Source organism: Lepidochelys olivacea (genome assembly GCF_965140295.1).
Source record: "Lepidochelys olivacea isolate rLepOli2 genome assembly, chromosome: 10".
NCBI classification, from domain to species: Eukaryota; Metazoa; Chordata; order Testudines; family Cheloniidae; genus Lepidochelys; species Lepidochelys olivacea.
Genome location: NC_140420.1, coordinates 63,574,537 through 63,588,533, shown reverse-complemented (window position 1 = coordinate 63,588,533; position 13,997 = coordinate 63,574,537). Strand labels below are relative to the sequence as shown.

Below are 13,997 nucleotides of genomic sequence, written 5' to 3'. Positions count from 1 at the left end.
ACACCTTTTGAATATTAGAAGAAATATGTAAAAGCATTTTACATGATTTATTTGTGTCATCCTGGTGCCACAATTGTAATATGAGAGTAACTTCACCACAGTGTAAATATATTAATGTATGTGAATCAAGGAAACAAGTTCTGGCCCACAATCCCTTTGAATTCAGTAGCTCTGTGTAATGTGGTATCACAGAGGAAGTCCAGGAAAGTTTTTATTCCTTATGACTTGTCTTGGATAGAACACAGAGCATACAAATCCATCATTTTGTTTCACACTGAATTGCATCTAAAATGTTTTGGAGTCTCTTCACATTTTTGTCCACATTTAATTATATTATGACCATGATGAATTTTATATTGAAAATTATATTTAAAAAAAACCAAACACATTTTTTTCTTTCAGATCAAGGGATTATTCATCACTTCCAGTTAAAAGACTATGGCATTTTCTTGTGAAACAAGAACTTCTTCAGGAGACCTTCATAAGATATATATTCACTAAGAAAAGAAAGCAAAGTGAGGTAAACAAAACTAATAATTCAAAGGCTTTTTTACATTTCCTTAATCTTTAAGTGTCTCCATTCTAATTTTTGTTTTAATATTTTCATTTTGGTTGGCATTTCAGTTTCCTGTTTTTCACTTCAGCAATGTTTAATAAACAGCATGCTATCATGGTGATTTTAAAAGTACAAATCAACTAAAAATGTATATTCTTGGACAAGGCATAGCTGAGTTTACAATGCAGTATATATATTTAAAAACATTTTATTTTGCTATAGGATAACAGTAATAAATTAATTGAGTATTGTTGAATCTCTGTGGCTTGTCATATATAATATATTTAAACAAATAATTTCTCATTTCAATATATGTATATATGCATGTGTAATATATACATATACATAATATTATATAGTGATATATAATATTGATTTTTATGACTATCATAATTACAACTGAAATTAGTTGCAATTAAATTTAAACTTTGATGTGTAACAAACTGGAAACAAGTGTACTACTTACTGTCTTAAAACTTCCTGTAAGTATGAAGTTTGTGTGTGTGTTGCTCCTCCTTTTATTTATTGTGTCATACATTTTTTAAAAGAAAAGAATATAAATTTATTTGCAAGTCTAATAAAATTGTGGGATAAGTACTTTTTATACCATACATTTTGTGTTCATCTAAGAGGCATTACATTAAGTGAGTTTGTTTAGATTCCTGTCTTAGTTTCTGTGCCTTTTATAAAAAATTAAACACATTTGTCATCATTTACTGAGAGGGGTGGCCTTTTAAAGCTAGTTTGGAATGTTTCATTCTTTTTTTATATTTGTTTGTGCATGTGTTTTGTGTTTGTGACTGTGTGGTGTTATGTAGTCTGTAGAAGATCGTGTGGAGCAGGTCAAACAAAACTGCGTAGCAGAAGATCACAAAAACAAGGTAGTATCCCTTCTCCCAAACCTTTAGCACATTCTTAAAAGTTCTGTGGGACTGGCTGTTCTTTTCTAATATGACTGACAGAAGCTAAATGTTCTATGTAGTCTCTGTGTGGCAGACTCTTAATCAGTGCATTAACTTTGGATGTCCTATGATTGGGATAAGTGAACCCCTTGTAAATTGTGTTACTCACACAACTTGTGGGGGGTTTTTAAACTTTAAAATATACAATTTTTGGCTTTTAGAACACCAGTGAGTGCAAAAAGTCTGAAGTTTAGCTTCCTAACCAATGCTGAGGCCACTGAACTTTTCTTGCATGAATTTCTATAGATTTTGCGGTCTGTCCATACCACTACAAAACATTGTTTATACACCAGTTAAAATTACCTGTCAATGTTTTGTAGGTTGAAGCAGATCTCGGCTACCCAGGGGGAAAAGCAAAAATAATTCACAAAGAGTCTGATATGATAATGGCATTTGCAGTTAATAAGGTAAAAGCCAATAACATTACTACTAACTGTGTTATTAAATCACTGTGTTTGTGTTGCTCTAAGTTCTTAATTAAAATTAGTGTATGTTATCTGTTTGTACTCTGCAGGCAAACAGTAGTGAAATTGTTTTAGCATCTACACATGATGTGCAAGAACTTGATGTTTCAGCTCTGTTGGCTGCTCAGTCATTTATATGGATTGGGGAAGAATATGACAGAGAATCTAAAAGGTTAGTTTTTCTTTCTTTGCAATTATATTTAAGGTAACTTTTTACTTTGACAGTATAGACACAAGTGCAGATAGTTCACATTTTTGTTGTTGTCAATAATAAAACATACACACTTCTTCCATAGATCTCAAAGCACTTTAAAGGCAGCTAAGTACCATTATCCTCATTTTATAGATGGGGAAATGGAGGCACAAAGTTTTGAGTGACTTGCCCAAGGTCACACAGTTTGTTCAAAGCAGGCCCACTGACAGGGGCAAAGGGGGCAGGCAATTTAAAAAGGCCCAGGGGCCCATGGTGGCCGGAAGCCCTGGGCCCTTTTAAATAGCCCAGGCAGGCCGCAGGGCTTCTAGGTGCGCGCTACTGCTCTGGGTCCCGCACTTTGGGGGGCCCCCGAGGGCTGGTGTGATTGGCCAGCACAGTCAGTCCCAGAAGTGACAGATGTGTCACTTCCGCCTCAGGCCCTGCATCCCTGTAGAGACGGCGCTGGCCCTGAGGCCTGGAATTGCTGTCGGCAGGCCTGTCACAGTGTCAAGATTAACTGCACCTTTGGACTTTCCCCGCTCTTGGTTTTCCTGGAGGGCACCCACTTTCACCCACCCATTTCAGGGTCCCATCTGTCACAGCTCCACGTAGTGGTGACCTACATCTTTCCCCCTGCAAACAGAATATTTAGGCTTGCAGTCCCTTGTGATTTCCCCAGCAGGTCTGACTAGGGTCCAGCATCTGTGGTTAACTTTTTTCTAGGGGCTACAATGGTGTACACCAATTACCAACCACCCTTAAAGCAAAATACATTTATTTTTAGGGTAAAAGCGTTAGAGAAAACATCTAAACACAATAAGTTCCTATACGCTTGCTAAATGCTTACCAACAGTCACCCATCAGGCTTTGGGGGTCTTAGTAAGCTGAAGTCCTTCCAACCCTTCCACATGGGTTTGGGGCCCCCATTGGACAGAAGGTCTGTCCATTTGCTGAATCAAAATAAAGGCCCCATGACAATTTAAACTCAATCTTTTTACACCAAAAGACTTTCTCTGACTGCTGGTCTCTGAAAATCCCATTTGAACCAGTATATGCAAGCCTCTCTGGAGGAGTTTACAACCTGAATGATTAATTACCATCCCTCCTCCCCACCACCACCTAGAGGCACTATGGTAGCCCTTCCCTCTGGAGTTGCATACAGTCCCTGGCCCACAACGATACATAAACCATTTGTAAACTTAATATAATATGATATGATCTCTGAAGATATAGCATGCAGTTGCAATCTGTCACAGCCACTATTACTTAAAAAAAAAAGATGAACAGCAAAATGTAACAGTAATAAAGTGTTACACTGGTATATATATATATTTTTTTACAGTTCAGATGACCTTGACTTCCGTGGTTCTACCACAACACTCACTCAGTCAAGTGCACCATCATTTGGAGTGAATCAGATGCAGCCGTCTTCACCGATGCCATGGTTAGGTAGCGGACAAACTAGCACTGGAGCTGGTGTGGTATGCAGTTTGTTTTGTTCGCTATTTATATAGTTAGTTAATAGAAAGATCTACACTCAGAAGCACGCTTTCATTTTATTTCATTGGATGGTCATAGGATAATCATCAGCTGGCAAAATAATGCCAAACTAATTAAATATTCTCTTACATTAATAATTTTGGGTTGGCATGCCTATAACTTACTTGTTTCATCAATCAATGAATAGTATAAATTATGTTCCCACACTTCTTAGAAAATAAATCTCCAAAAGGTTTTTTTTTCTTGCACAATAGATTAATCTACTGAATTCCTACATGTATTTTGATTGTATAAATCAGGGGTGGCCAACCTGTGGCTTCAGAGCCACATGCGGCTCTTCAGAAGTTAATATGCAGCTCCTTGTATAGGCACTGACTTTGGGGCTGGGGCTACTGGCGCCAACTTTCCAATGTGCCGGGGGGTGCTCATTGCTCAACCCCGGCTCTGCCACAGGTTCTTCCCCCACTCCACCCCCTCCCATTCCGTCCCCTGAGCCCGCTGTGCCCTCGCTCCTCCCCCCTCCCCACCTCCTGCATTCCATGAAACAGCTGATTGGGAGGTGCGGGGATGAAGGGGGAGGCACTGATTGGTGGGGCTGCCAGTGCGTGGGAGGGGGCAGGAAAGCTCATGGGGGGCTGATGATGTATTACTGTGGCTCTTTGGCAATGTACATTGGTAAATTCTGGCTCCTTCTCAGGCTGGCCACCCCTGGTTTAAATTAATACCCTACCATTATTATCTTTCTCCGTGACAGATTTTTTTTTTTTAAATGCCAATTGAAAGGCAATATGTAACTTTTGTTTCAGATCTCAAATCTGAAAAGCATTTAAGTACAGGGTCCTTCAGTGGGACATGCCTAAAGTTGAGCGCATGCTTAAGTGCTGTCCTGACTAGGAATCCTTTGCTGAATTCAGTCCTTAGTTGTTGTGTTGCAACTAAAAGTAATTGGATCAGAGTATGGTTAACAATTAACCATCTATAGGTAGAGGACAAAGAGACAGTTCATTGTGTAGTAATTATGTTTTCCAAACTTGTTCAAAAGTAGTTAATCTTTGAAGTTCACAAATTGAATGTGATATTTCTTTTATATGAAGCTCATTAAAAGAAATCTGAATAATGTCAAGAGAATGGCTTCTCATCCAGTCCATCAGTATTGTAAGTAATTTCTATTTAACAATGTGAAAGTGAAAAATGTATTTGTTTTTCAAAACATAATACAGAATAAATGTTATGATATTTTCCTGTTGATTAATAAATCAACTATATTTCCCTTTCCCCAGATCTCACAGGAGCCCAAGATGGTAGCGTTCGAATGTTTGAATGGACAAGGCCACAGCAGCTGATATGCTTCCGACAAGCTGGCAACGCAAGGGTTACTAGAATGTATTTCAATTCCCAGGGCAATAAGGTTAGTCCTCCCCAAATATGGGTTTTTCTGCCTCTTCTTTTTAAATGAACATTTGATTATACTGTGGACACCTTAGCCAGTTTTTAAACTAGGGGAGCACAAAAATGTTTAGAGTGTGTTAGAATGTAGAAGAGATTTGGTTCAACACATATAAAATACAGAATACAATCTAGCAAACACAAATTGTTAAAGCTACATGTGGATATTTAAGGTCAGACACTCTTCAAATATACATTTACTGCTGTATTGAATAAGCAACTTTCACTATTCATATTAATGACCATTGTAGAGACTAACTACTTTGACTAATCCTAGAAATAGTTATTACCATGAGTAATCCAACTTTAAGTCACTGGAGCTACTCACTTAGTAATAATTTTTGTAGAAACAGGTCCTTATTTAGATGCATAAAGCCACATTTAGCAGGAGCCAAGCTGTCAACCCCTTGCTCTCAGTGGTGAACAATTACTCATCTAAATATGAGTAATGGGTTCAACATTTTGACCTTAAATAGGATTTTGATGAAGGGCAACCAATCTGGGAGATGGCCACATTGTCAATGATTGAGTATTACAAAACAAATATGGAATATTATGGCAGCATATATCCTCATAGTACTGTACAGAAACTCGTCCAAAAAAACGAACAAACAAACAAAAAAACCCTCTGATTTATACCTCCACTGTAGTCAGTCAAGCTCAATATTGAGGCTATTCCACCTTGCAGTTTAAGTGCAGAGAGACGTTAGCACTAGTATTAAAGTGTTCAATTGAGAATCATAAGATATTTTTAGGAGAGTGGCATAAATACAATTACTAGATTTGTATTTTCTTTTTATAGTGAGCACATTTTGCAAAAGTCTCAGCAGAAAAGCTGTAGTATGATTACAAATATATTTTTGTTATTTCTGTGCTATAGAGATGCAGATGGCTCAAACTTTAAAAATCATTTGGGCTTGATTCAGTAGTGCTGTCTGTCTGCTTTGTGCTGCTCCACTGGAACAAAGAAGCTGTAAACATCCTTTAATTCTCCTCAACCTTGGGGAATCCTACAATGCACAGAGCCACCATTGTGACACATACTTCACTTCCTGTACCGGTCTATGGTGTTAGGATGCCCAGCTACCAGAATGGCTCTGAGGTCCCGTGAGCCACCAGACATTACTTAGAGCAGACTTCGGGCTGCTGTAACTTATATTGGTGGACTCAATCCTTGCCCAGACAGCCCAAGAATTGGAGAGTATAACAGTGGCTTTAAAGTCATCTTCTCCCTCAGACTGAGGATTAGTATTTCAGGTAGGGAAAGAACATCAAGAGCAGAGGAGCCTCTAGACAGGAGACATGTTCTGGATTTCATTCAAATATCTGTACTGATTAAAAAAAAGAGAAAACAGAAGATATACTGGACTAACAGAACTGGTTTTGAAAGTTTTTCCTGTAAGGTGATAGTGATCCTAAGGAATCATTTAATAGAAGTTACAAAGTGATGGTAACTGATTGATTATAGACCTAAGTAGAGCTCATTGAGAAAATGCCCCACAAAAATGTTTTGAGATTTCAAAAATATTCCCATTGTGCATTAGGACAGAACAGAGAACTTTCAACATTTTTCCCAAAAAAACAGAGTGACACCCAACCCAGAACAGAAGGGAGCCTCATGGTTAGGGCACTTAACATGGATGTGGGAGACCCAGTTGCAAGTCTCTGCACTGAATCAGACTTGCCCCAACTTGAACCTGGTCTCCCACAACTCAGGTGAGTGTCCTAAACACCATTCTGTTGGCTGTTCTGGAGTGGGTGTCTCTCTGGTGCAGACTAGAAATTCCATTCTGGACCTGAGACATGTTCCTGCAAAAAGTGTCAACAAACTCGGCATTTTTCATTTAAAAAAAAAAAAAGAACAGTCAAAGTCACAGTCAGCTCTGAAGTGATAATGATTTGCAGGTCAGATAGTTGTGCATTCTTGACTGCCTCATCTGTATGTTCTTCCCACAAATCCATTGCCACTGGGACTACCAATTCCATTGCCAACATGCAAGCAACTTCCAAAAAGCAGTCACTCTTTTAAGCCACTATACATTTCCTTCTCCATCTCAAAATTCTTCTAAAATTTAATTGGGCTGACATGCAAGATGGGTAGCACTCAGTCTTGGACCAGTGACAGATGGTGGCAGATTTTAGGACAAGGGCTATGTGGGTGAATGACCACAAGGGTGCCCAGTGTGGGTTTTAGGCTAATGGAGAGAGCTGTAGATGTATATTTGGTCCTGGCTGGAAAGCTGGAATGGCAGAGGGACACCTGAAAAGAAGTTGATGCTAGTGAATAGCTAGAGCTCCTTCCCCTTAGCCTGGACCAAGTCTGGCCAAAGAATCCCCTGCCTGAAAATGGAACTCACTGGAGTCCCTCCAGCATGTGTGATCTCCCCACAAACATAGGGCTAGGTTAGAAGTCTTGTGTATCCTGAACAATTTCTTTTGAACAGCCTCCAAATTCAACCAAAATCCTTCATTTATTGGACCCATTTATGTTTATTACACACACCAATTTCTGCCTGCTTCCCTTTTCTGAAGTAGGCGGATTCCTCTTTGCCATCGTTTTAATGTAAGATTAAAAAAGAGTAAGTGTTCATTCACGGATTCTTTCCTGCTGGCCATCTTGCAGAAGTGGGATTTATTCAAACTAGAGTAATTGCCAGCTGGCATCTCCTGCTCTGCTTCCTGGATAAGCTTAAGTCTTTGAAACACCTCACAGTACCAAACAAATATATTAAACCCTCCTGTTCAAAGGAGGAAGGTGCTTGGGGTTGAGCCCACTGTGGAGCCATTTAGGGAATAGGAGTCCTGTCTGGCCCCACCGTACATGGTGGAACAGGGGAGGGGATGGGAGGAGGAAAGTAATGTAAATGGAGCTCCCCTGGAAGCAAGTCTGTGGGGGTGGAGGGGCTCCAGAGGATTAAGAGGATCAGGAGGGAGGAAGTGACTCAGCAGGGAACAGATGCCCAGTTATAAGAAGGAAGTTGCCAAGCAGTTAAGAGGAATTTGCCAACCCTTCTTTTTTGTTTCCTGCAATAGCCATATCTTCTGATTTTTCAGGACTGGTTCTGTATATTTTACTGTGTATGTGAAGACAAACTAACTTTGTTTGACTTTGATTAACCTTATTACAACCTTAAGTGAATAAAAGTGACTTGCTGTGAATTAGGGATGTTTTGGCATCCCTCTAAGCCAGTTACAGGACAACAAAAAGGGTCATCCCAGAATCCCGGACAAGCCCCACATTTAGGGGCAGCTAGAAACATAAAACCACATCATGGAACTAATGAAGCCTGACTTTACAAGTACAGGGATTTGAATAGTATCAGTGAAATATTTTAAATGTTCTTTAAAACACTGTCTGTGAAGCACATACAGTGTACCAAAGTGTGATCTAAAGGTTTAATTGCTACTCATTTGTGTTGATCTGCAGAGCTCCCTGTGGCTTTGCCACACATAGTACAATGCAGTTATTGTATAATCATTCCTAAATCATTTTTATAGGACATCATGAGTGTTTGTTTTTTTTTAATTAAACTTGTTTCATTAGTGTGTTGGGGTATCAGGTCTAACATATGCTGAGGTATTTAAAATTAAAAATTTAAAAATAAAATCTACTTCAAACATATAGGAAATTTTTTTCAAAAGTACCAGAGTCCCAGTCTCAAAAGAGGGCTGCATCGTATAGGAACATTTCAAAGAGACTTAAGGCTTATCTGTTGGTGTGTGACAAGCCGGTGTTTGGACATACAGAGCACTAGCTTGCTGCGCACTAAATGGCTGTGTGGACCTTGCCACCGCACACTAGTAGTTCCATAGTGCGCCTTGGCCTAGCGCTGGGACTCGAACCAGACTCCCATGTGAATGTGCTAACAACTTGGCTATAGCTTTATTGTCACACATTCTCTGGCCCAATGAATATTTAAGTATTTATACAAAGAGGAACAGCTTCAACAGGAGAGATTGTGGGACAGGCACCCTAGACTATCCTCTTGCTCAGTGGCAGGGCATTCACGTGAGCGATTGGAAATCTGAGTTGAAGTCCCTATTTCAGATCCGGCAGAGTGGGGATTTGAACCTGTTTGGGTTGCCGGGGGGAAAGGCCTAGTTTATGAATCCTTCTAGGGTTTAAGCATGGAGCCACTCAGCAGCATCAGGATGTAGCTGGCTTTTTGCACGCTCATGGATAGAAGTTTAGGCACCAGCTGAGCAGAGTTTTTGAGGTTCTAAATTTTGGACTTAGGCCTAAAGCCACAAAAGGATTTAGGTGCCTAAGTGCCCAAGTCACATTTGAAAATGAAACTTAAGAGTCTTGAATCACACAAGTGCCTTTCAGATTTTTACCCACTGTATTTAAATATACATGCAGCTATTTCAGCTTCTTGTTAAATATCACAAAAGTGATGAAAAGGTAAGACTGGCCACTGGAGACCTTTTCAGCAGTTTATAGAATAAATGAAATTATTTTCTTGCAGTGTGGCGTGGCGGATGGAGAGGGATATTTAAGTATTTGGCAAGTCAACCAAATTGTATCTAATCCTAAACCATATCTGGTACGTAATAAAATCATTCTTTCTTTTTATAGGAGAAATGTTTAGGAACCAAGACTGAGTGTCTCTTACTTTACAAAGCTTCAAACAGGTCAAAAGCAGGTTCAGATAACGTTCAGATTCTTGATTAATGTTTTTCTCTGCTGTGCTAATTGGCAGACTGTCAAAACAAGTATAGTGTTTGATGGACACAGCTTTGAAGAATTCATTTCAGGAGTAAACAACAAGCTGTAATGTGATGACAGATGTAACCTAAGCATTGTCCTTGAATTTACTAAGACTGAAATCTATTGTAGTGCACATCAAGCTTTTTAAAAAAAAACAAAAAAAACCCACACTTCACTCTTCTCAATTCTTTGCTGTTAATTATACAGCACACAAAGCCAGCACTTAATTGTGAATTCAAATTGATAAAACATACTGTACTCTGTATTTGTCACAGTTTAATTACATAGTGAATTATTTTTGAATTTTTCTTAATACTAGAATTTCTAATAAAAATTTATCTTTTTGTTCTCTGCACTTTCAGTGTTGCTTCCTATAGGGATTTTAGTAATGAATCAAAGTAATCAGAGTTTGTATTTAAAGTCCTTGCTAGTGTTATGCCATTAGTAGAAATACATATGACTAAATATATTTAAGTTGTTAGAAACTTTGATGTATAGGTGATAAGATTGCATCTTGGTGATAGTTTTTTGTTTCATTTTATAGAGTTGGCAGTGTCACACTAAAACCACAAGTGACTTTGCGTTCATTACCTCTTCAAGTCTAGTGGCTACATCCGGGCAGTCCAACGATAACAGGTGTGGTAAATTGTGGAAGAAAACAAGTCCTTACTCTGCGTTTGTTAGCAACAAGCCAGAGGCAGTTTATTATGAGCAATTGCAAGGAAAGACTGCGGTGGGACAGGGGTTCCCCCGACCTTAGGCAGACCTTCCCCCTACAAGCAGTAAAAGACAAGTATTTATACCTTCCTGTTACGTACGTCAACGGCTAACGGTTGTCAGTTTGTTTATATAAACTCCCTCCGGACGCTACCTTATCTCAAGGTTTCTGCCTAAAGCAGTATTCCATCCTTATCAGCTAAAAGTAGAGGCAAAAACAGCATTTAAAAGTAGAAGCGAAAACAGCATCTTCTACAACTCTCGCGTTTTTAGGGTTTTTTCTTTCTTAATTTCTCAATTAGTAAAAACATCTACCCTCAGACCCACCTTATTTTCTTTCTTTTTTGCTTCTTCAGTATGCAGTCAAAAATAGATAAAAATATCTAGGCTGAGAAGTGAAAGGCTTTCAGCAAAGCTACCTGAAACAGATCTTTGGATCTTGAAGCCAGAATTTTGAAGCCCAGTGTTCTAAACGCTGTTGAATTCCCTTACAAGCTGTATGTGCATGGCTGCCTGCTTGTGTGTCACTCCTTCAGTTACTTTCCTTCTGCAGACTGGTTCCCCTTATTCTGTTGGCTTCTCAAAGTTCCTTATCACTAAGTGCTAAATTATCCTTTTTCCTCCTTTAATTAAATACATATTATTGAGATCTACTGCCTGGAACCAAGGGTTTTTGACTGAGCACCTCTTTTTGTTTTATTATCTCTTCTGGTTTCATTTCTAATGTGGCTGTCTTTATCATTACTCAGAGGTCTCCATACATCCCAACTGCAACTCGTTCTGACGGGTACATTTGTACTGGGTTGGGGAGGAGCTTATTTAGTAAATGCAGGAGGCAATCCTTGTTATGATATTGAATGGCGTGTATGTTTCCCAGCCTTCCTGTAAGACTAACAACAAGGGCTTGTCTACATGTGTTTTAGTCCACACTAGCGTGTTGTGCACTAACACCTGGTGCACACTAAAAGTTCCCTGTTGCATATCAATGTAGTCCTGTTTCAAATTGTACTATGTTGATGTGCACTAGAGAACTCTTAGTGTGCAGGATCAGGGGTCCACATGGGCCAGTCAGTGCACAACACGGTAATGCAGACTAAAGTTTAAACCTCTCCAGTGCAGACCAAAGCACTGTGTAGAGAAGCCCTTAGCCTTCAAGGAAGGCAGAGTCAAGCATAGTCCCCAATGGGGATTTCAAAGTTTTTCAAAGACTTGAATGACTCAATCAACTGGAGTTAGGCTCTTAACTGTCATTTGTGCTTTTGCATGTCTTCCCCCTGTGACTGCGAAGGTCCTGCACAAGTCCTCCTCATCTTCTAAGTGACCCATACTAGCCCAGGGATCATTTAGCAAGTTGCCATCATGACTTGTTTTGTTTTTCCACCAGAAATGTGTGCTTGTGGGACACTTTGGTATCCCCTGGTAACAGTCTCATTCACGGTAAGTACTGCACTAAAACATATTTCAGTTTTTTTAATGGTTAAAGAAGCAAGTGGGATTTGTGCGTGGATTTTGAGGGGAAAATTTCATATGGGGCTAGACTAAACATCTATATTACAAGTTAATCAGTGCAATACCAGTACTGCTGAGTGTCTTGAAACAGTAGATTTTATGGCCTCCAACATGAGTCTACTTTTGTACATACCAAAATGTGTAAAAAAAAAAAAAAAGCATCAGAAAAGGTCACATGCAAGGCCATCTTGTGAAGGTGTTTATAAAGGGTTAAATATTTGAATGCAGCTGTTCGATTTTGGCACCGAATGTTCAAATTTTTTAGTCATCATTAACAACAGGTCCATAAGTCTGCATATAGACCTCTCCTGAAACTGGCAGTTAATTAGAGCTTTCAGCACTGCTTTGAAGCAGGGGAGCTGTATGTTGGTGGTTGTGACTAAGAAGTTACAGGGCCTGTCCCAAAGAGCTTTACAGTCTAATTCAGGCATGATGCCCACTTAAGTTTAACAAACAAGGTCAAGGATGGACACAAGAGTTACAGGAAAGGTTGTATGGTTGGGAAGTTGTGTGTGTATCTATCTTGACGGTATAGAATGTTCCATGATGGATTTTTTCCTCTTCATGTTAATATAAATTGTGACGAAAGAGGATTTATTTTTGAGGTCTTTGGAGTGAGGGAAGCTGCAAGGATGGGAAAGATTAGATGGAGTGATTACGGTGAAAAGGGGGGAAAGTCCAGCAACAGAGGAGTTGTGATTGTGGGGAAGGACATGCAGCCAAGAGAAAATGTAATAGTCTGAAAGGGGATTCTGATGTCAGGATATTGCTCCCTGTGCTACTTGATGTTGATCAGCTGAAGAGTGAAGGGCTCAGAGTGGGGCCTTGTTTTAGACCATCATTAGCTCCTCCATTGATGTTCTTATCCACATAACCAGTAAAGATAACTGCCTTGGACTTGGTGTTTATAAAGGGTTTATAAACTTTTCTTTATTCTTTATTCTGCTTGTTGGGGAATGAAGACCTTTGGGGCTGGAGTCTTTTTATATGCCACATACAGTAGAGAGGCTGATAGACTTGACTGTGCCTGATATGGTGAGTGCTTAGCCACCTGCCAGCCATCTTATAACCCAGGCTGGGTCTAAGTTTAGAAAGGAATTATGTTATTGGCTGCCAGACATTGTAGAGTCAGTCTTCTGGTGCCACATTAGCAAGCCAGCTCTGATTGTGAAGGACAGCTCTGAGTATTGTGCTCATAGACGCATCTTGGAATACCATGAGTGTATATTGGTACAACAAAGCAAATCTAATTTAGCATTTGCGGTTAACCCTGTGTTTTAACAACGGATGTTTTTGTTTCATGAATGTATTTGCCTCTGTCTAGTACTTTCATCTTTTACTTCAACAACTCAGAATTGAACTTGTGCTTAAATTTTCTTGTCTTAAAACATTTTTTTAATAAGTATGCATGTAGCTAGTAATCACTGCATTTGCTCAAGCAGCTATACATGCGAGTTACAGGCAAATTTTTTAACACATTTAAAAAATATGGGCTGTAAAATGTAGTTAGTTTCTGTACGATGTCACAGAAGTATTGGATCTCAGTTTTAAGAGAAAATGAACGAAGCAGAGGTCCTGTGGAGAAAATAGCGTTTGATCCCATAACTGAAGATCATCATAATGCATGCACACAAGATGGCTGAATTAAGTTTGCACAACCTTTTTTTGGCATTTTCTAACTGAGTGCTCCGCTTTACAACTTCCATATTTTTATTAGTTTTTTTAATGTAATTTAACATACAGTATGAATTTTATATTTTCTCAATTTTTATAATTTCAACTAGGGATGTGTGTTTAAACTATAAATCAAAATTAACTGATTAAAGGAATAATAGAATCCATCTCACTCTTAGTTCTCCTGGCTCTGCAGCTCTAATGAGTGTAAAGAGTTATTGTTATGCATGTAGCAGATATGACTGTATACACACACCCTCAAAAG

General features: G+C 39.1%; 1 protein-coding gene across 4 annotated transcripts in view; it reads left to right on the top strand.

The window, feature by feature from the left end:
• DMXL2 (Dmx like 2) overlaps window positions 1-13,997 on the top strand; it is a 105,693-nt gene that overhangs the window by 87,132 nt on the left and 4,564 nt on the right. For 3 of the 4 annotated variants that reach the window (XM_084642376.1, XM_084642375.1, XM_084642373.1), the window contains exons 33-42: window positions 403-520; window positions 1,375-1,437; window positions 1,839-1,925; window positions 2,033-2,154; window positions 3,518-3,656; window positions 4,770-4,830; window positions 4,956-5,083; window positions 9,591-9,668; window positions 10,377-10,468; window positions 11,934-11,986. In XM_084642376.1, the coding sequence (XP_084498502.1) occupies window positions 403-520; window positions 1,375-1,437; window positions 1,839-1,925; window positions 2,033-2,154; window positions 3,518-3,656; window positions 4,770-4,830; window positions 4,956-5,083; window positions 9,591-9,668; window positions 10,377-10,468; window positions 11,934-11,986 (941 nt within the window). The remainder of the gene's footprint in view (window positions 1-402; window positions 521-1,374; window positions 1,438-1,838; window positions 1,926-2,032; window positions 2,155-3,517; window positions 3,657-4,769; window positions 4,831-4,955; window positions 5,084-9,590; window positions 9,669-10,376; window positions 10,469-11,933; window positions 11,987-13,997) is intronic. The other variant, XM_084642374.1, reaches the window with a different exon arrangement.